The following is a 21,319-nucleotide window of genomic DNA, read 5'->3' on the forward strand; positions in this document are numbered from 1 at the left end:
CATGTCTCCTGTTGTTAGTTCTTCTGTTGCAGCTCTTAGTATTCTTCTACTCTTACTGCCAAAAGTGTCCCTCCATACTTGTATATGCTATGTTCATTCTTTTTGCTGGACCCACATGTACCCTACAACACATGCATTATGCATTGTATACTTCTGATCCTAATTCATTTCAGATGATCTTGTAAATTTGTGTATATTCGTTACATCTATGTTATGTCACCATACTGCATGATTTTATACTTTTAATGTTACTTTACAGTTCATACTGTATAAGTAACCCAGGCTGAGCTTGCAAATGGTCATATCTGATCAGTGCTGTATGTCAGTGAACAAAATTAAATAAATATGTAGAGACCTCGCTACTGTGCTTGGTAAATTGAGTTGCAAAGTTAAAGCACTAGCTCTTGTTACAGCTATCAATGGTTCCTGCATAAAAAAAAACACATTTTGTGGTCCTGATTGATAGGTGAGTAACCACAGATAGACTTGGAAAGTTTGTGCTTTTTAAGTGTTGAATGCGGGATCATTGCAGTGATGTCTGTTAGAAAGAGATTTAAACAGTGTCCTGTATTAGATAGAACTGGATACTTTCAGGTGCATGTGCCCCTTAACCTTGGCGAGAAATTGCACATGCAGTCTAAGCATGAGTCATTAATAGGAGCCACATCAGAGACACAGAAAGGATGTAACCAGTTCAGTCTGTTATAGAGTGGCCTCAAGATGTAAAATTTAAAACTGATTCAAAAGGTTTCGTTTAGCACTGAGTCTGGTATTCAAGGGAGAGCTGTGAATAAGTTAAAGATAACACTCTTTCTTGTGTAACCTCTTAGTCAGGTGTTGTACGATCACTTAAAGAGGACAAACCTAATATCTTGGATAATCTTCTGTTGCTGAAAAATGAAATGCAAAGTTTTTTCTCCTTGAACCAATTAACATGGAAAGAGAGGTGCTTTTAAAAAAGTGTAGTGTTCTGGCAACAGATTTCATATACATTTACTGTGGTGGTGATTACAATTGGAGTGCAAGTTTAAGGTAATAAAAGAGAGGTATACAAGTCTGAGCACCTTCTAATTTAACAAAACATTGCATTTACCCTCTGGCTAGAAAAAGGATATAATAGCATGTTGCATATTTAATTAAGTTAGATACAAGGACCATAACATTTATTTGTAATAAGTTGTTGTCTTTCGGCTTATCCCGGTTAGGGGTCGCCACAGCGGAACTCTGGTCCGCTAATGTTTGGTAGTGGATTTTTACGTGGTTGTAATAAGTAAGTGTAGAAATAAGCCTCTCTAATAGATTACTGGTTATGGATTACAAAACAAAATGTTCACAAATGAGCAAAAAGATGTGGAGCCTAGGGGCTTTGTTACAAAACTTCTGACTAAATGAATGGAATGGCAAATGGACTTAGAATTGATACATCTTTTACATGCTAAACAGCTATACAAGTATAGTAAGTTTAAAACCTTTCAAAGTGACACCTCTTCCATTACAGTCCATGATAAGTTGTTTATCTATGCTTTTCTGTATAGATGACATGCCATACAGATAGGTGAACTGGTGAGCCTCTAAATTGCTTGCTTATGTATGTATTTGTACATTTGCATCCTGCAGTGGACTGGAATGTCTCCCAGGATTGGTTTTGTTCCTCGCACCCATTATGTTCTCAGATAGTCTCCAGTTCTTCCACGACTCATAACAGAACAGCATGGAACATATCAGGAAGAGAGCACTGGGATACACAAAACACCAGTGTGTGGCATTTCTTTATCTGGGAATGTCAGCACCAAAGGGGAGACTGGGGCGTGCTTTTACTGCTGTTCAGTTTGGACTGACCTACACCTTTCTGTCAGTTGCCAGCAAAGCTGCTTGCTAGAGTCATGTAGTTAACTCAGCTGTCATGAATTTGTTGCATCCTTATTTTAAATGACTCTAACACATGTCAAATTGCAGCTTAACACAGAAAAATTTGAATCCACTCCATCATAAATGTATGCTACTTTCTATTCCTTACATGACCTTAGCTTGTTCAAACTCCATCAAGCAGAACTAAAGCAGTTCACTCATCCTCCACTATGAAATCTGTTCCAAACATTCTGAAGCTTCAAAATGCTTATATTCAGAATTCAAATTATTTCATTACATTTCACTTTTACTTTGAAGAGGAAGAATGGATATTTAAGCTTTTCTGCCAGTAGGTCTTGATTTGATCCAGTTTCTGAAGTAGTTTGTTGTTTATTTTATTCTTATGTGGGCTTTCATGTTTTACTTGGATCACAGCAGGAGAGTTTTTGTAATGAAATACTGTGTCCTAATCAAGATGTAAAATATTTGTAACTAAGACATCTCATCAACAGAGTGGCAAGCTACAATACTGTAATTCAGAAAGTCATACAAAACTACAAATTTGTGTATACACAGCAGTTGTGCCCCCTTATCCTCCCTCATATGGAGATTTGTTCCCCATGCAGATATAGTTTTAGTAATTAGTTAAAAAGAGAAACTCATTTTTTACCAATTCATGCCACTTGTGAAAAACCATTGATTGCATAGCACTTGCAACAAAGCAACATCTGGCATACTCAGATGTCAACAAAATAACCTCTTTGCTTAAAGGTAACATGATGGTGTAAATTGTTGCAAGACCGTACCTTGACAAGACTGTATTAGTTCCCTGTAGGAATCCACCTTTAAGGAAGCTGAATTTGTCTAGATGGCTGTCACTGATGCAATTTATCACTTTCACTATTGCATTGAATTATGATGTTTCATTTTTGACAGTGTTGCCTTATTTTTTTTTTCATATTTTCGTCTCCTCTTTTAAAACAAATTAGGCACTTTCCTTTTTAGGGACCTTTCTGATCAGGAAAAAGAATTGTTAAGGGACATAATGGCTTTTTACAGGGCTGTAGTTTACCAGTATCTTGTAATCCTGATCTTCAGTTTTAGTATTTTTATTGTCACAGATGAACTTCAGAACACAGGCATTTTACCTTTGAATCTCCCCTTTCCATGAAGGATTAATAATGGCATTCTAGTTTTGGGGAACATTTTACATGATCAAATTATCATTTAATTACAGCAAATTATATCTTAAGCTTTGAGTTTTTTTTTTCTGTCCTTACAGATAAGAGCTATGTAAATTCCCAAAGACTGGTCTGCAGCAGGACTTTTTACTTGACATGTTGTACTAGCCTGCACTAATTTTTAAGCTTCATAGTTGCTTTAATGTTGCAAGAGATTTTTATGCAAGTGCTTTTATGGTTTAAAGTGCTTACAGTAAAGTACATTTTCTTCATTTAAAAGTACAGGAGTATTTTATCCCGATGCTCATGTTTCACCATTTTATTGCCAACTTTACAACAGTTATTTTTTTCTATTCATCATGAGCAGATACCTTTTTTTCTGTAAGGCTTGATGCTTATGTTAATTACAGCTACTTTCATACCTTTCAACTGTACCGATTTATGCCTCATATTTTTGGTCTTCATAAAATATTCGTATGATATGTTTTCTGTCAAATCACTGAGAAATGAAGTCACTAAGTAACATACATTTGAATTTCGTACTTCATAGCCTTCCGAAAATGCTTGCTAACATTAATCCTGTTATTCTAGCAACACTCCAAGTTTAAAAGAGCAATATTTAAAATCAGTCCAGATTTTGTTGGCCTTTGCCCCCCCAATTATTTTAGGCTTTGTGCTAAGAGATTGAAAGGTATGGGTATTTTCCAAGATTTCATATGTTTTGAAAGCATTTATTTTCTTAAATTCCTTTGAATTTAGATGGTTAGGTAGCAGTTTCTGAGTATTTCTATTTACTGTTTATGCCCCATTTAGTGTTAATATGCAATCTGGCTATTGGCTGAGTGTACTGGAAAGTTGGTGAAGTTTGACTTTTATACAAAACTAATATTGCATTAGTTTATGTTGGCTTTCAAAGAGGATGCACTTGCAGCCTGCAAACATACTTTAAATCACTGATTGGCACTGCACTAACTTAAGCTTTTTTTTATATTCATTCCACAATCTAGTACTGTTGGATGTCTGTCCTCTTTTTTTATGTATTTTTTTATTCCCTAATGCCCTAATGCCTGACATCACCAGCCCTGTGTGTGTGTGTGTGTGTGTGTGTGTGTGTGTGTGTGTGTGTGTGTGTGTGGGGTAGCTAATCACAGGTAACCATCAATGAGTCCTGCATCAAAGTATTTCTGTTTCCCCCCTAAACCCTTGCTAAGTGATTGATGTTCTTACTTTCAGACTCCAAGATCTTGCTTTGCCTTCGTTTGTGAATGTGCATGATTCCTCATGTACCCAGTGACGACTGCCACAAGAGCTGGACTTGGCAGAAGTAAGTGCACATAACCAACTTATGTGCCACTTGATGTGTACTTACAAAAAAATAGAGAAAAGTAAAAAACATAGGCAAATGGAAGGCATGAACAATGACTCATGATTCTTAAGGTCTAGTGAATCCATAAGAAGTGTAGTTGGTGCTTTTGCATCCCCTGATTGTGTAGTTTTTATCTGTCAAGGCCTTGGGCACAGTTGCTTTGCAGGCACCCACATCTTTGTTTTCTGGCATGTCCTCCCAGATTAACATACCTAAGGCCCCTTCAACAGTCTAAGCCTCTTCAGTAGCACAGGCTTATATCATGATTTCAGAAGGGAAAGGTAGGATCCGCAGGATCTTTGCATGTGAAGAAGTTCCTGGTGACCCCAGTGAGGTATCATTTCATGCCTGCACTCTAATGCCTCTGAGGTGGCTTTCCAGTTATTGGGGGCACAAGACACTAGTTGCAATCCACTTTGCTTCAACCTAGGCCAGGCAATGCTTCAATCCATTCTCCATCCTGACCTTATTCTTTGGAATCTGTAGTCTAGCTGCCTATTCAGTCCTCTAATGACTTATTTGACAGCATGCTTCCACTGGTGCACCCTTCCTGCTCTGAGAACACCCTAAATAAACTAAAGTCATTCCAGGAACTGTGAAGACTCCAAGTGTACTGGCTGTGTAACAGTGTGAATACTCCTATACTTCCAAAGAACCCACAATATGTGTAGCCTACTAACTTAGTTGAATGCTTGTTAATTCTGTTTAATGCTACTTAACTTCCGAGCGAGATAGTGGCCTGCTTCAGCCCCTGTCCTCCTCCCGCCTCTCTCACCCCCAATATCTGTTTCTGTTCTTCCATTAAGCTCCCTTTAGATTTACAGAATATAAGGGTTATAAGCGTTATCAACTCCATGTAATACCTCCGTACCTGTAGATCTAACCCTCAAGCCCCACTTTCTCTACAATCTTCCTTTCCTACATATAGCCACTAGGTGGCAGCAAACATCAGAGCATAGCATCATTCCAGATTTGATATCCCCATCTCCGCAGTTGAAACCTCTACCAGCAAACTTGTTTTCCCCATCCTTTTCAACCTAATATATTTCCCACTATTTACCCGCTCTTTCACACATAGCAACATTGACATATAATAATAAGTTACTTACCCTGTGTCCCAGTGACCGATTGTTTTTCTAGTCTCTCATTTCCCTCTTGGTTGGCTCAACCCCGCTCCGTTCGCCTTGCGGGCTCACTCCACTCCTCTACCCTACTCCCAATTCCCACCCACCCCTAGTACTCCTACACTTATACTTCACAAACCACACCCTCCCCACTATCCTACCTATCCTCTACTCCAACCAATCTAGACAACCTAGCCACACCCCTCCTCAATTACCTATCTCCTTATCCCAACTTTTTCTAGCACCTGCACCCGAAGTACTTTTCCCTTCTCCTTTTTCTCTATCTAGACTCTACCCTTCATTCTTCTTCTACCTTTCCATTATCCCTGTTTAACCTCTTTTACAATTGTACATGAAACCTTGTTGTACTTGCACAGGTAATCCTTGCAATATGCCTATAACAAATAAAACCATCCAAACTAAGCTACTACTTATAGCCATACTTACACCACTCCTCACTTCTGCCTATCTCCTCACCTCCTTTGAAAAGGTGAAAAACCTCCACTTCAACTACTCTCCAAAACAAACAGCTATTCATATTTCTACTCTTACACACTTTCAATCAAATATCACATCCATTCCCTGCTACCTACTATCCAAATACCATCGCCTCACACATATCAAATTCTATAACTCCAATGTAAGGAAGCTAAAATACCTAACTAGCTACACATAACCCAGATTATAGACCAAAAGCTCAACCCTTAATGATGGTGACATCCACCCCAACCCAGGCCCAACCAATGTTACCACACTAATATCTCACAACAACACTCTCTCTACCCTACCTACCTTGACCAGTCTCTCCAACTCCCTAGTAATAGGACATCTTAATGTCAGCAGTATCAACAACAAAGTTGCCCATCTCCATGCCCTTCTTGACATTCATTCCTTCAATATCTTCTGTCTTACTGAAACTTAGTTAAAACCAAGCACTAAAGATACTGAAATAATTCCCCCAGGTTATAATATATTGAGACTTGACCGAACTAAACGCAAGGGTGGAGGAGTAGCCCTTCTGTTTAAAACTGGATTACAGATCTCACTACCCTTTATTGCCCCCCCCCCCCAAGATAGTAAAGCTGAAGTCCTTATTTCTAGACTTAAACCCAATACTAGCAAATCCCTAAACATCTGTATTTACCTGCCTCCTGGTAACATAGCCGGCCTTAGGCATAGGCCAACTAGGCAGCCACCTAGGGCGCCGCTCTAGTAGGGGCACTTTTCCAGTATTTATTTAGTGTAGGTAGACCAGGATGGGGGCACCGGGTGGTGTGGTGGGGGGCACCTTGGAGCCCTTTTGCCTAGGGCACCAGTTGACCTAAGGCCGCTCCTGCCTGGTAATAATAATAGCACCATAATAGAGGATATTCTTAGTTGGGTATCTACTAATTTTCCTCAAGAAACAATCATACTAGGTGACTTCAATACTGATTGGAAGTGCGTCAACACTGACAACCCTTCCTCACATATTAATATTCATGGATTCAGTCAAACTATTGCCACCACTACTAGGATTAACAAACCAAACAAAAAAGAGAGCATCTTAGATTGGATACTTATTAACAGACAACAACAAACTTATAAAGTAGGAACTTTGCCTGATGATATAAGTGATCTTACTTCAACTTGCATTATAAGACAAAAAAATGACATCCCTAACTCCCCATGTACAGGATCTCATGGTCCAATAAACACTTTAACCCTGTACTTTTCCAAAATGAACTTAATGCCTGTGATTGGAATCCTCTAAAATCTCTCCCACTCGAAGAAGCTTTTAAATATTTCAACTCTAAATTCTTAACAATCCTGGAAGTACATGCACCCAAACGGTCTATTAGAATGAAGTCCAAAATAGCCCCCTGGCTGTCGAAAGACACTAGGCAAAAGATATTGCTGAGGAACAAATCTTGGGCTAAATGGAGATCCTCCAGAACTACCCATGAGCAACAAACCTTTAGGCAGTTGTGAAATATAAAAAAAAGCCATACTCTCTGACAAAAATAACTGCTATTGCAAACTACAGCAAACTCACCATAATAATCCACAAATGTTTTGGTCAGGTATAAATAGACTCCTACACCCTGGACACTCTAGCACACCATCTCCACAAGGAGCTGATAATAACTCCCCCCAGGATACTGCCAATGCATCCAATTCCTTCTTTACAGACACCATACAAGTCCCTAGCCCGTCAACTGTCCACAGGCAACTCTAGTCTCCCTATCTCCTTACCAGATACTGTACTAACCTTCCAAATACAACCTATCCCTACTACTTGCATCCAAAAAATCATCCAAAAGCTTAAGCCATGTACCCCCTCTGCAGACCAGTTACCCTCAGAATACCTACAAAAGGCTGCTAAATACATTGCCTACCCTATATCCATTCTTGTAAACAGAACCATAAATGAAGGAATCATCCCAGACATCTGGAAAATCTCCCCCATAATCCCATTAAATAAAGGTGGTAACTCCACTGATTATTCCAGTTACAGGCCCATAGCTCTCTTATCAGCCTTAGCAAAGGTTATGGAAAAATGTATTCACCATCAACTAATAAAACACTTAACCAAACACAACATCGTAGCTAGCTGCCAACATGGCTTTAGACCTTTTCACAGTACCACCACAGCTCTCCTTACATTCACAAACTCCATTTACTGTAACCGTAATAACAACAGCCTCTCTTCAGTACTCTTCATTGACTTATCAAAAGCTTTTGACATGGTCAACCACCCCCTACTCATAAAGCCCCTCCACTGGTTCAAGTCCTACCTTAACAATAGGCAACAAGCAGTTCTCTGGGAAAATAAGCTTTCTTCCCACCTGCCCATCTCCCTTGGTGTCCCCCAGGGCTCCATTCTAGGAACTCTTCTTTTCTCTTTGTTCATCAATGACCTCCATGTAGCAATCCCTCAAGCCACCTGCATACAATATGCAGATGATTCTACACTTATCTGTTCTGCCAACTCCACATCTGAACTACATTCCCTAACCCAGAAAGTATTCAGCACAGTCGAGACTTGGTTCTTGCAACGCTGCCTCCTTTTGAATGCCAGTAAGACCAAGCTCTTACTCTTTACACCTAGTAGTAAATCCTCCCCTATAAACTTCACAATTAAATCAAATAATGGTACCCTTATATCCCCAGACTCTACCGCCAGACTGTTGGGTATCACAATTGACAATAACCTCACATTCGATAACCATATTAACAACACCATTAAAACAGTAAATAGAAAAATGGGCTATATAGAATAAAACCCTTCTTAACACCAACATCCAGAACTACAATTGCCCACTCCCATTTAATCTCAACTCTCCTTTATGCTTCACCCATATACACTAACCTGAAAAAAAATAATCTTGCCAAACTAGCTAACTCCTATAATAATATAGCCAAATTTGCCACAGGGAATCCATTTAGAACTCACCATTGCCAGAACCTACAGCAAATAGACTGGCTAGAACTAATAAACATTTTGAGACTTTCCCAACTCACCATTGTTCATAAGATATTTTATCAAGCAAATAACACACCTATACTTTCCAACCTTATCACCCTCTATAGGAATCTCAACTCCTTACGATCCTCTAACAAACTTCTTGCCAGCACAAGCAAGTCTAATAACTTGGCAGGGGCCTCCTTGTTCTCCAATACTGCAGGAAAAAATTGGAACCTTCTGCCGCCGGATCTAACTTTACAACCCTCCCTGCAGCTCTTTATACAGAAGCTCAAGAAACATCTTAAAACTCATTGGTTATGTCCTTGTTGTAACCCTGACTAATCCTCTGCTTCCTCTACTGCCATCCCTGTACTGTCTCCTTTCAGTTACTATCTCTGGACTGCCTCCTCTTACCAACCTTTACTACTTTACCCCCCTGGATAGTAGTAAATATCTCAACTAAAATTAAATGACCTGTGCTATAAATGTAATCCTTGGAATGTACTGTATATTCTACGGATATCATACTGTTCAGTGACTTATTCCTATCCTATATGCACATAGTACTTTAATGTATTTTTCCTCTCATTAATACTCATTTATTTTAACATCCTTACTTTGTATAAATTGTACATGATATTTAAGTGTTTTATCTCAGTGTTACCATTGGAGCTTTTCTCCCCGGGCCTCCACTGAAAATGGAAATATATCCAGCTGGAATAGCCCGGTTAACAAATGTAAAATAAATAAATAAATAAAAGCTTTATATCTTTTATTATTAGAGGCCAGAGCTGGATTCCGTTTTGGTGTCTGGATCCCTTTCTAAGAACAGAAGGGTAGATCCTCCATTGGAGGAATTTGACACCAAGGCTGATTAACTGGCATGTGTGGAAAGTTCCTATCAGCATTGAACCTAAATTTGGACATGGAAGACACCCTGTCCTCTATCTCCCCACCAGAAAACTTTTCCTTTTCATGGAATGAAGGAAACTTTCCAGATGTTCCAGTGGGAATCCAGTAACTACTTGGAAGAGAACAGACATAAGGCATTCATGGGTCTTCCTGAATCTAGGCCACTACTTGTCCTTCCTGTTCTAAATGTACTGTAAGATGTGTTCAGTAATGTATCACTGGAGCCTGACTCCATTCCTCCTGCTGATGGGTAGCCTGGCCAGATGTTCTTCATCTCACATTGCTGCAGTCCTTACATATGGGTAGTCCGCTGTCCTCGGTCGGCCCGAATACCAAAGTATTAGGCTGACGTCGGTCAAGGCGCTTAAAACTGACATCAGGACGTCAGGGTACAAAAGCGCATGACCGACGTCATTTCCTCAGTCTTTTTTGCCGCATGGTCCGATGCAGAAGCAGCGTTGCAAGTGCCGTTCGGCGTTCTGAAATTTTTCGAATTCGGAGTTTCAGACCGAATCCAAGTTGGCTAAGTACCCCGTTGGGGATTATTTTGTTTTTTTCTTGCCTCAGTGTTTTACCGGATGTCAGAAAAAGTGAATAACTGTATTTCTTGTGGGAAACAGATACCGCATAGGGATTATCATTCTTTGTGTATTCCTTGTTTGGGGCCTGAGCACGTCGTTGTTGGGTGTCGCTTTTGTGCTAGGTTCAATAAACGCACTATTAAGCGAAGGTTGGATTGTGCTAGGCTGGTCTTTGGGAAGCGGTGCAATTATAATATGCCGTCGGATTCTCCGGCCCGCTTCTGAAAAGCGCAAAGACAAAACAGTTAAACCCAGGCAAGATGAGTCGTCCGTTCGGACGCCGGTTCTTTAGAGGTTTCAGTGGAACCGGTGGTTCCGGAGACTTCTCTGGAGTCTCAGGGGAGACTTTGATTTTGCAGGAGGTGGTCTCTCAGGAGGCAGGTCAGGCTGAAGGGGCTTCCCAAGTTACTGTACTCCCCTCCCTTCCTAGGGTGGTTAGGCCTTCTCCTTCTGTTTCCAAGGCTTCTCCCAGAGGCAAGCCAGTTTCAGCTTCTGTTGGTGTCACTCCTAGTTCAGCAGGGTCTGTGCCTAAGAAGCACATGCTTAAAATGGCAGAAGATTTAATTACTCTGATTAGAGGTTCTATGCCCCCTCCTGATAAGAGGCCTAGGGTGGAGCCAGAGTTGGGAAGTTTTGAGCAGGCTTCGGATATTTCAGAGTCTTCAGCTGAAGACTTGCAGGAGTATTCTCCTTATTCTGATTCTGATGCAGATGATTCCACTCCTGCTTCTCCTCCAGAGGATTTTTCTTTTCAGAGACACTTCATTCTATGAGGGAACATTTTAAGTGGGAAGGTCAGGACTTCTCTGATTCTAGGAAAAGGCTTAGGGAGTTTTGCTGTTACCCCAGCATAGGCCCTTGGCTATACCCCTGTTCTGGATGTTGTGGAAGATGTGTTTGCAGAGGCTTCACTTAATCCTGATTCTCTGCCTCCTGCTCCTGTTAAACCGGATAGGTATTACAGGGTGCCTGAGGCTCATAAATATCTTTATAAGAGTCCTAGGGGACCCAGAAACTATTAGTCAGGGACCTAAGGGTGTCAAGGCCTCTGTTGTAAAAATCCGGTTCCTCTAGATAAAGAAGCCAGAGCTTTGGATAGATGGGGAAAGAAGGTCTATACATCTTCTACCTTAGCTATGAGGGCTTTGAATTGCCAGTTTCATATGTTGAAATATCAAAACTTTCTTCTTTCTCAATTGAAGTCTAAGGTGGATGCTCTGGCAGAAGGCATTGAGTGTAAAGAGTTGCAAGATTTGGTGCATGTCTCTGAACAAGTGGGTAAGCATTCATTGCAGTGTGGTTTTGATGCTGTGCAGGCCTCGTCTAGGGTGGCTGCCACTGGCTCAGTTCTTCGCAGGCACGCCTGGTTAAAGGATCAGAATTTATCTGACCATGTTAAGACAAGGATTTTGGATGCTCCTTTGCAGTCTGATGTGTTGTTTGGTTCACCTGTGAAATCAGTCTTGAAGAAAATGGAAGACAAGGCTAAGTCTATGCAGGCTGTTAAGGATTTTTTGCAAGTTCAGCCTCCAAAGTTTAGTAGGAATTGGCCTGCTAAGGGGTGGACGTATCCTTATGATTCTCAGTCTAGGGGTAGATCTAGACGTGGTAGGGGCAGAGCTCAGAGTTCTTTCAGGCCTAGAACAGGGAGTTCACCTGCACAATCTTCGGGTGAGGGCAGGGGCCAGTCCTTTCGTAAACAGGCCCAATGACCTACTTTTTCAGCTGCCAGATCCTTCTTGCCTGGCAGCACCTTTGGGAGGAAGGTTAGCACTCTTCAAGGAAAATTGGATGTTGATTACCCAAGACAAATGGGTATTGGATATCATACACCAGGGTTACAAGTTTTATTTCCATACCTTGCCTCCTTTCAAAGGCATGCCGGACGTTCCTCCTCAGCAAAGACTAGAGGCTCGCAAGCAAATTTCTTTACTACTTCAAATAGGGGCCATACAAATGGTTCCTCTGCCAGAAGTGGGCCTAGGATTTTATTCTCGCCTGTTTCTAGTACCAAAGAAAGGAAACACGTGGAGACCAATTTTGGATTTATCCATCCTCAACACATATCTGGACATTCCCAAGTTCAAAATGTTAACGTTACAACAGCTTTTACCTCTGCTGGGCAAAGATCACTGGATGGTGACTCTGGATCTCAAAGAGGCTTACCTTCATGTTCCTATCAGGCCCAGTTGCAGGAAGTATCTGCAGTTTCGGGCTGCGACTTCACATTATCAGTTCTCTGCATTGCCCTTTGGCTTATCTACTGCCCAGAGTGTTCACGAAGGTTCTGGCTCCAGTGGTAGCTTTCTTCAGGCTAAGAGGAATACAGATCTATCCTTATTTGGACGATTGCCTGATACTGGCCCAAGAAAAGGACGAACTTCTTCACCATTTACAGTATGTGATGGCAGTGTTAAGATGCCTGGGGTATTCTGTGAACGAAATAAAGTCCAGTCTAGTACCCTCTCAGGACATGTGCTTTCTGGGTGTGAGACTGAATACAGCATCCCAGATGGCCTTTTTGACCCCGGACAAACAAAAGAATCTTTCTCTTTACTTCCACCAGTTGTCTCATCAGTCCAGGCTGACTGCAAGGACAGTCCTTCAAGCCTTGGGGTTCATGACATCTTGTATTCTGGTACTTCCCAATGCCAAACTGCATATGAGGAAGCTACAATGGTATCTCAAGAATGTATGGACACAGCACTGCCAAGATTTGGACACTGTCATTCAGATAATACCTTGCATTCAAAAGGAATTTTTGTGGTGGGCTCAGAAATGTCACCTAAACAAGGGACTCTCTGTGACCCAGCCAGAGGCGAGTCAGATTTTAACGACAGATGCCTCAGACAAAGCTTGGGGAGCTCATCTAAATGGAAAATGGATACAAGACACGTGGCCTGCCAGACTTCAACATGTACATATCAACTTGAAGGAGATGTTAGCAGTCCAATTTGCATTGATAGCTTTCAAGGATTTACTTCTTCCAGGGCAGGTGTTGATTCAAACAGACAACACAACTGTCATGTGGTACATCAACAAGCAAGGGGAACGCATTCTTATCCTCTATGCAGACAAGCAATGATTTTGTGGGAGACTGCTCTCAGTTTACAGCTAAATCTTCAGGCAAGGTTTCTGCCAGGAGCACAGAACTCCTTAGCAGATGTGTTGAGCAGACAAATTATGGATCCCCACGAGTGGAAATTGGATCCTCATGTATTCCAGAGGTTGACAGTGTTATGGGGAACTCCAGACATAGATCTGTTCGCTTCTCCACTAAATTACCAGCTGCCAAAGTTTTGCACAAAAGGTTTCATCCCTCAGCTTGGAAAGTGGATGCTCTCTCATTCAATTGGAGCAATCTTCACGTGTATGCCTTTCCACCTCTGCCTCTCCTCCCAAAGGTACCGCTGAAGGTCAGACAGGACAAGCCAAACATGATTTTAATAGCTCCAGATTGGCCTCGACAGCACTGGTACCCATTACTGAGAAGTCTGGTACAGGAGCCTCCATGGCCTTTGCCTTGATTCCTCACCTGCTGTCTCAGGAGAACGGTCATTTACTCAATGTCAAACTTCATTCTCTACATCTGACAGCCTGGCATATTCTGGTTTAAACCCTGGAGGGTCTCAGCTTCCACAACAAGTTTTGAATGTTATTTTGGAGGCCAGAAGGCCTAGTACAAGGAAAGTTTACGCAGATAAATGGAGGAGATTTTTATTTTGGAGTACAGCAAAGGACTTTGATGTTTCTAAACCTAATTTAAGTGTGGCGCTTCAATACCTTACTGAGTTATTGGACAAAGGTTTGTCCTTCTCCTCTATAAAGGTTCATGCTGCAGCAATCTCTGCTCACTATGACTGTGACCCACCATTATTTTCTCAGCCTTTAAGCAATTCCTTAGAGGGGCAAAGAATATAAGACCCCCACGTAGAGCTCCTACTCCTGCTTGGGATCTCAATTTTGTGTTGGAGAAACTCACTCTACAACCTTTTGAGCCTGCAGCATCGGCAGAGTTGAAATATTTATCTTGGAAAACTGCTTTTTGTTGGCCATTACCTCTGCGAGAAGGGTTTCTGAATTACAGGCCCTTATGGCAGTTGAGCCTTTCTTAATTTTCCACAAGGATAGGGTGTCTTTGCGTACTAACCCTTCTTTTATGCCTAAAGTGGTTTCTAGTGTGGCTTTAAACCAAACTATTCATTTGCCTACTTTTTATGCAAACGCCCAAAATAAAGGGGAAAAGATTTTGCACACTTTGGATATTCACAGACAGTTGCGATATTATTTGAGCAGAACTAAAGGGTTCAGGCAGTCTCAGCAGTTGTTTGTTTCTTTTGCTTTGGGTTCTCAGGGCAAACCTGTTTCAAAACAAACTATTTCTAAGTGGATTGGTTTTTGTATTGCTTTCTGTTATTCCCATCATGGTAAGGAGATTCCAGCTGGGATTAGGCCTCATTCCACTAGGGCTACTGCCACTTCTACAGCTTTTAAGGGGTGGCTACTAAAGATATTTTGGAAGCAGCTACTTGGAGTTCAGTGCATACTTTCTCTAAGCATTACCACCTTCCACTTTACTCTAAATCTAGGGCTGGATTTGCAACTGCAATTTTACAAGGCATGTTGGCAGCTCCTAATGCTTTATAGTTTTGCCATCCTCCCTTACCTCTGCTTTGGGATTCTACCCATATGTAAGGACTGCAGCAATGTGAGATGAAGAACATAGTACAGTTTTGTACCTACCATAAATGTACATGTTCAAGATCCACATTGCTGCAGTCCAATACCCTCCCTCCTTCCCTCTGTTGTTGAAGGTGGTGGTGTGGGTTGTGTTGTACATATTGTAAATATGGTTAGTGCACGGGTGGTTGGTTGGGTTTTGCTGGTTTTTGGCTTTGGTCTGTCTTGTTAGGGCCTTCTGACATCTGGGGCAAGAAAAGACTGAGGAAATGACGTCGGTCATGCGCTTTTGTACCCTGACGTCCTGATGTCAGTTTTAAGCGCCTTGACCGACGTCAGCCTAATACTTTGGTATTCGGGCCGACCGAGGACAGCGGACTACCCATATGTAAGGACTGCAGCAATGTGGATCTTCGAACATCTACATTTATGGTAGGTACAAAACTGTACTTTTTGCAGGACCAAGGATTCCTAAAAGTACCTTTACAGGGAACACAAATAATTCTCTGCAAACAGGATCCAATAAAGGCAGTCCCACAAAACCAATGCTGTGTGTCAGCCAAATAGTAATTCTCCATCAAAGACTGTTCAGTCCACAAAAACAGTACTGTTTTAAAGATTTATTGAATTACAATATAATTTTATTTAGCGCTTTCATTTCCCATGCAGGAAACTTCATCAGAATGAGTAACATTGTTTTATTGCGTGTTATATAGTCTATGCTTAATTAATTTATTTTATTGCAATTAGCTGATATCAGTTGAAGCATCTAAATCACTCTTGTTGGAATTTAAATAAAGCTGAAGTGCTCCAAATAAAGGCAATATAAAGACATTACAAAACATGCAATATTTTTAACTCTGATGTATTGTTTTACATATAAATGAGAGATTTCTACACTTTCTACATACACATATATATTTTTTAAATATTTTTTAAAAAGTTTATTAACGATGCTTTTCGATCGTGTGTGTGTGTGTGTGTGTGTGTGTATATATATATATATATATATATACATACACACACACATACATATTTGTGTTTTAGATTAGTTTATTGCAAATATTGCATGTTTTGTAATGTCTTTATATTGCTTTTATTTGGAGCACTTCAGCTTTATTCAAATTCCAACTAGAGTGATTTAGATGCTTCAATTGATATCAGCTAATTGCAATAAAATAAATTAATTAAGCACAGACTATATAACACGCAATAAAACAATGTTACTCATTCTGATGGTTTCCTGCATGGGAAATGAAAGCGCTAAATCAAATTATATTGTAATTCAATAAATCTTTAAAACAGTACTGTTTTTGTGGACTGAACAGTCTTTGACGGAGAATTACTATTTATTTGGCTGACACACAGCATTGTTTTTGTGGGATTGCCTTTATTGGATCCTGTTTGTGGAGAATTATTTGTGTTACTAGTTTTTTTCATTTCTCTGTTTTCCATTTAATTTGGTTACCTTTACAGGAACCCATTAACTGATTTTGATGCGAGGTCCCTGGATTCTAGCAAGGGAGTAAGCTCAACTCCTGCAAGAAATCATACCCCGAGGAGAGCAGAGATATTGATAGAGTTAGTAAGAATGTGTGCATTGCTGCTACCCTTTCCTTTAGGACTTTAAATTGCCAGTCCCACACACTTTCTAATAAACATCCTGCTGGAGCAGTTGAGGACTAGCGTGTGGAGTCAAAAACTGTGACAGGAGTTGCTTGACTTATGTTACCTTTCCTTCCAAGTTGCTAGGCAGTCTAAGAAATATATCTATGATGCTCTGGGTGCAACATGCAGGGCAGTAGCTGCAGGGTCATTTATTAGAAGACATGACTGATTGAGGATTATGCCTCTGCCAGACAAATTGAAAACTTAGATCACTAATTCCCCTTTAAGTAAAGATCTACTTTTCAGAGTCCGGACTCATGAGACACACAAAAAAAGTCGAAGAAAAGTAAGACCAACCTGCTGCATGCCAATCCACTCGGTCGACCCACACCCAAACACTGGCATTCTATAAACTACGCTGTCACCATTGAACAGTCACCATCCTGAAAACTTTTAAAGCACACAAGCATATTACAACTGCCTCTTTACCACTGTATGTTTATTTTCAGCCTTTTTTCCAGCATACTGTTATTGCTAGCTGTACTTTAAGACCTGGCTACCTCCTTTGCTACTGGCTCCATCTCCCTGCCCCCTCCCTTCTCTTTTCATTTTGCTGTTACCTCTCTAGTAGTCTTAAGTCCTCACCCTAACTGCTGTCCCATGCATACACTGTCATCAACATTACTTTTGCTAGCCCTGCCTCATAGAATTCCTTCTTACTGCCTTTCTATTTAAAACCATCCCCCTATAGTTTTCCTTCAAACTCATATGCTGCTTCTTTTTCACATAGTCTCCTCTGGAGATATCTGCCTTTCTGGCTAAAACTAAGCCAGCTTATCAAAAGTTGCTTTGTGACTACCATTCTATGTCCTCCTAACATGACTTACCTGCTTTTACTGAGAGAGTTTTCTTGCTGATTGTTTTTCTGAAAACTCACAACCTAACGTGTAGCCCCACTCCGTTCGCTAACTCTCGGGCTCACTGAGCTCCCCTACCCCCATTCTCACCCACCCCCCATATCATTACCTTTATAGCTAAACTCCCAAATTCCCCTGGTTGCTGGATTATCCATACTAGATGTGTAGTTGGGAGCAACTTCATCTTACCTACCCCTGTCTGTCTTGCTGGGCACCAGTCCCTTATTTGCTGGCTATCTTCTTGAAGTATTGGGATTGGGACACCTTGAGGTGGACTTGGGCCAATGGTGGAGGTTTTATTTGGCCCACTGGGTTCTGGTGCTGGGGTTGAAGATATTACCAGCCAACACAATCCTTTACATCTCTGGCATCCTTGCATCTGTGAAAAGGCTTTGGCTGGAGCACACAGCATGCACACATGCACATTTACATATATACAAACACACTCACACACACTCACACACACTCATACACATGCACATGCGTGCATGTACATACATACATAAAGACACGCACATTGTTTGCAAGAAGTAGACCCAAAAGATAAGGCAAAGTCAGGAACAGTTGAGATATGTATCCTTTAGTCATACCTCTCAACCTCTTAGCTCAAAAAAACAAAAGAAAAAGGAAACAAAATACCTTAATTAGAGACCGAAACGGCTCTTATACACACAACGTTGCTAGAACTTTTTTTCGTTACCTTTATTTTCTGAGCAATATGAATAAGAAATATCAGATGCAGGCCTCAGCTGTTTGCATGAAAAACATGTTTTGCGTGGAACAGACTGACCAAAAATATGAGACAGACATAATACATGCCTTGCAATGAGAAAACATTGGTAATCGACTGGATGCTAATGCACTCAACTGAAACTTAAGACAAGATGAATATTTCCAGCCAATTACATCTGGAGTGGCACATATGCCTTGTTTTGCAGTTGTCCAATACTTTGATGACATTAGGCATCTGTACAACTCAGTTGAAACTGTCAGAAACAGACATCTGAAGTTAATGAGGAGTAAGTAGTTCCCCCAGATTTTTAAAAATACACGGAATTAACATTTGCAGACTTTTACTTTTTGTCAGGTAGTGAAGAAAGGGGATTTATAGAAGACACATGCCACTCCCTGCAACATGTGTTTGTTTGGGCACTGGGGGATCAGCCAGATCAAGGATTATAAAGGCACAGAAAAATTGCCATTGTACTTGTTTATTAAGGATAGGTATTCTTTTTTTATTTATTTGCACTTAAATATAGACAAACATGCAGTATTGCAGTCATGATTGTGCATCTTTAAGTTTTAACCTAGGAAGGATATTGACTTATTTTTTAAGGGGTGCGCACAGATGTAGGCTTGAGATGAAAGTTATAATTGCAGCAATTAACACTGGTGCTATGGGCAAGAAAGAGTTAAGGTGATTTCTTGATTTCATTTTCTTGAATACATGGCAGTCAGGTTATGATCAAACACCTGATCATAATTCTGTGTATTGAGTGATTGACTTTTTTGTTACTGTGTTGTTTTGTCCCCACAATAAAAATTAATTTTAAAAGCAGGATTGTTGTTTCTAAACAGGCTACTTTGAGGGTACAGGGTTATTGTCAGGATAGACAATCTATTATGTGCTTTTTCACAATGCCTTTTTATGTTTACCAGCTGTGTGAGTGATATAACCCTTTTTTAGAAATATTTCCTTGTGATGTCCTAATGCAGCTAGCCTAGAATGATTAACACTTGTCAGAAAGATTAGAGCATAACTGTAAATATTACTTTTTCATTTTGTTTTGGTGCAGGTTTCATTGTTCAAAGAGATGTCAACATGTCTGTTAAAATCAGTGGAGTACTGAGTGATGGCAGTGTGCCATATGATAGTAAAGTTGTTCACAATCGAACTAGATCACTACACTGTACAGCGGTAAGTAACCACTTAGTACTTTTCTTGTTAAAGGTGTGATAGATCAGACTGCATATGTCTACGTCACTGTGATAAGTTGAAGTTGGTAATATGATCTAGTGGTTTGAATGCAAGACGTGAGAGCTAAAGAATCTTGTTACATTGTAGAAAGGACACAAGTGTTATCAGATGCCAAAGTTAGCTTTTTTAAATGAATACCAAGACTATTTATCTTTTTATTATTTACCATAAAAATTAATTAATATGTAACCACAAATGGAAACAAACTGAAATGTTGTATTAAACATTGCCAGTGTTTAATAGATTTATTTTAAAGTTTATATATTTTATCTTTTTATTTTAGCAGTATTTGTGTTAGAAGGCAACTCTTTTTGGGACCGACTCTAAAGCTGTTGTGCTGTTTAATTCAAATTTGAAAGCATGCAAAGCTTTCTGAAGTCAAGTTCAAGAAAAAGAAATGCAGGTGGCAAAACTTGCTGTGGGGGGCGCTCTGTATCTTGTACTTATTTTAACTCTGTGGTTACTGCACTTCAGAGAAGTAAGATTTTCCATGCTTTCTGCACAGTAGTAAGATTTTCCATGCTTTCTGCACAGTAGTAACCTCATTTGCAGGTCCACTTCTCACATTGGTGCCTGCGTTTCACTAGTGCACGTCAACATGCTGCACTGCTCCCAGTCTTTCTTGTTGAATTTCTCTTCGCTCAGCTGAATGAAGTGTCTGCTCAAGCTTTATAGCCAAGGTGAATGCTTAAGGTCTTTTGTCAATGTGGCCCACTTGTACCTTCCATTTACAGGCTCAGCTGTAACTCCAGCTTAGTATCTTTCTGAAAAATAATGCTTTGATGAAAAATATTGTAAGACAGATTGAGTTGTCACCTTTTCAAATACCCAAAATGGGACATTTTCTTTTAGAAACTTGAGATTTTGCAGGATAAAACATACCCAGCGTCAGTGAGAAATGTAGAACTTCACTTTTTGCCTAAATAAAAGTTTATTCTTGTAGCATTTGAGTTGCTTATACTATTTCATGTGACATTTAAGTGTTCCAGATACAAAATAGCTGTTTTATGCAACTATTAAAGAAATCAACTGCACAAAGTGGGACAGATGAGACAGAACCGTAAGCACTTTAACCATTATTTAAATGTGGTTTGTGCTGGCCTGTCAATGCAATGTCAATGTGAGAGTGTGGTCAGTGACACTGGAGATCCATATTCAGATAGGGAGCCCGAAGCCAGAGTACTGGCTGGTGGGGTTGGCGCAGTGGCACTGGTTGGTTTTGTGGTTTCTTCTCTACGGGGATTAGGCAGGAAGTGATGGTTAGAGCTGTGGTGCACTCTAGACTCCCTGGAGGAAATTACTTGAAGGCTGTGACTAGTGCCATGAAAGAAGAATGGAGTTTATCAGTGGACATCAAGGGTGGGAGTAGGTTAGCATGCACACATCCACTGGCATCATAGCAAATTGGGCAGGAAGAGCTGCTTGGAACTTGTGGGATTTATTAATTTAGGTAAGTACACTGGTCCACAAGAATCCATTTCCAACCAGAGTTATGACGTTTCAGGTAGGCTTTTAACATTTTAAAAAGGCCAAGATGGAAAATGACACTTAGAGTAAAGTAAACTAAAATATATTTTGGGGTTGTAGAAAAAAGAAGCTGAGAAGGATGTTTCTATGCCCTTCCCATATTTTGAGTTACAAAATGACATACAGAATAAGCAAGGCTTGAGTGGAAG

The 21,319-nt window shown here is 40.3% G+C and overlaps 1 protein-coding gene across 2 annotated transcripts in view; it reads left to right on the top strand.

Moving 5' to 3' along the window:
• TMEM181 (transmembrane protein 181) overlaps positions 1-21,319 on the top strand; it is a 1,372,946-nt gene that overhangs the window by 673,721 nt on the left and 677,906 nt on the right. For both annotated transcript variants that reach the window (XM_044061980.1, XM_044061981.1), the window contains exon 5: positions 19,462-19,583. In XM_044061980.1, the coding sequence (XP_043917915.1) occupies positions 19,462-19,583 (122 nt within the window). The remainder of the gene's footprint in view (positions 1-19,461; positions 19,584-21,319) is intronic.

Source organism: Protopterus annectens, chromosome 1.part0, assembly GCF_019279795.1.
Source record: "Protopterus annectens isolate FY-2018-M chromosome 1.part0, PAN1.0, whole genome shotgun sequence".
NCBI lineage: Eukaryota > Metazoa > Chordata > Ceratodontiformes > Protopteridae > Protopterus > Protopterus annectens.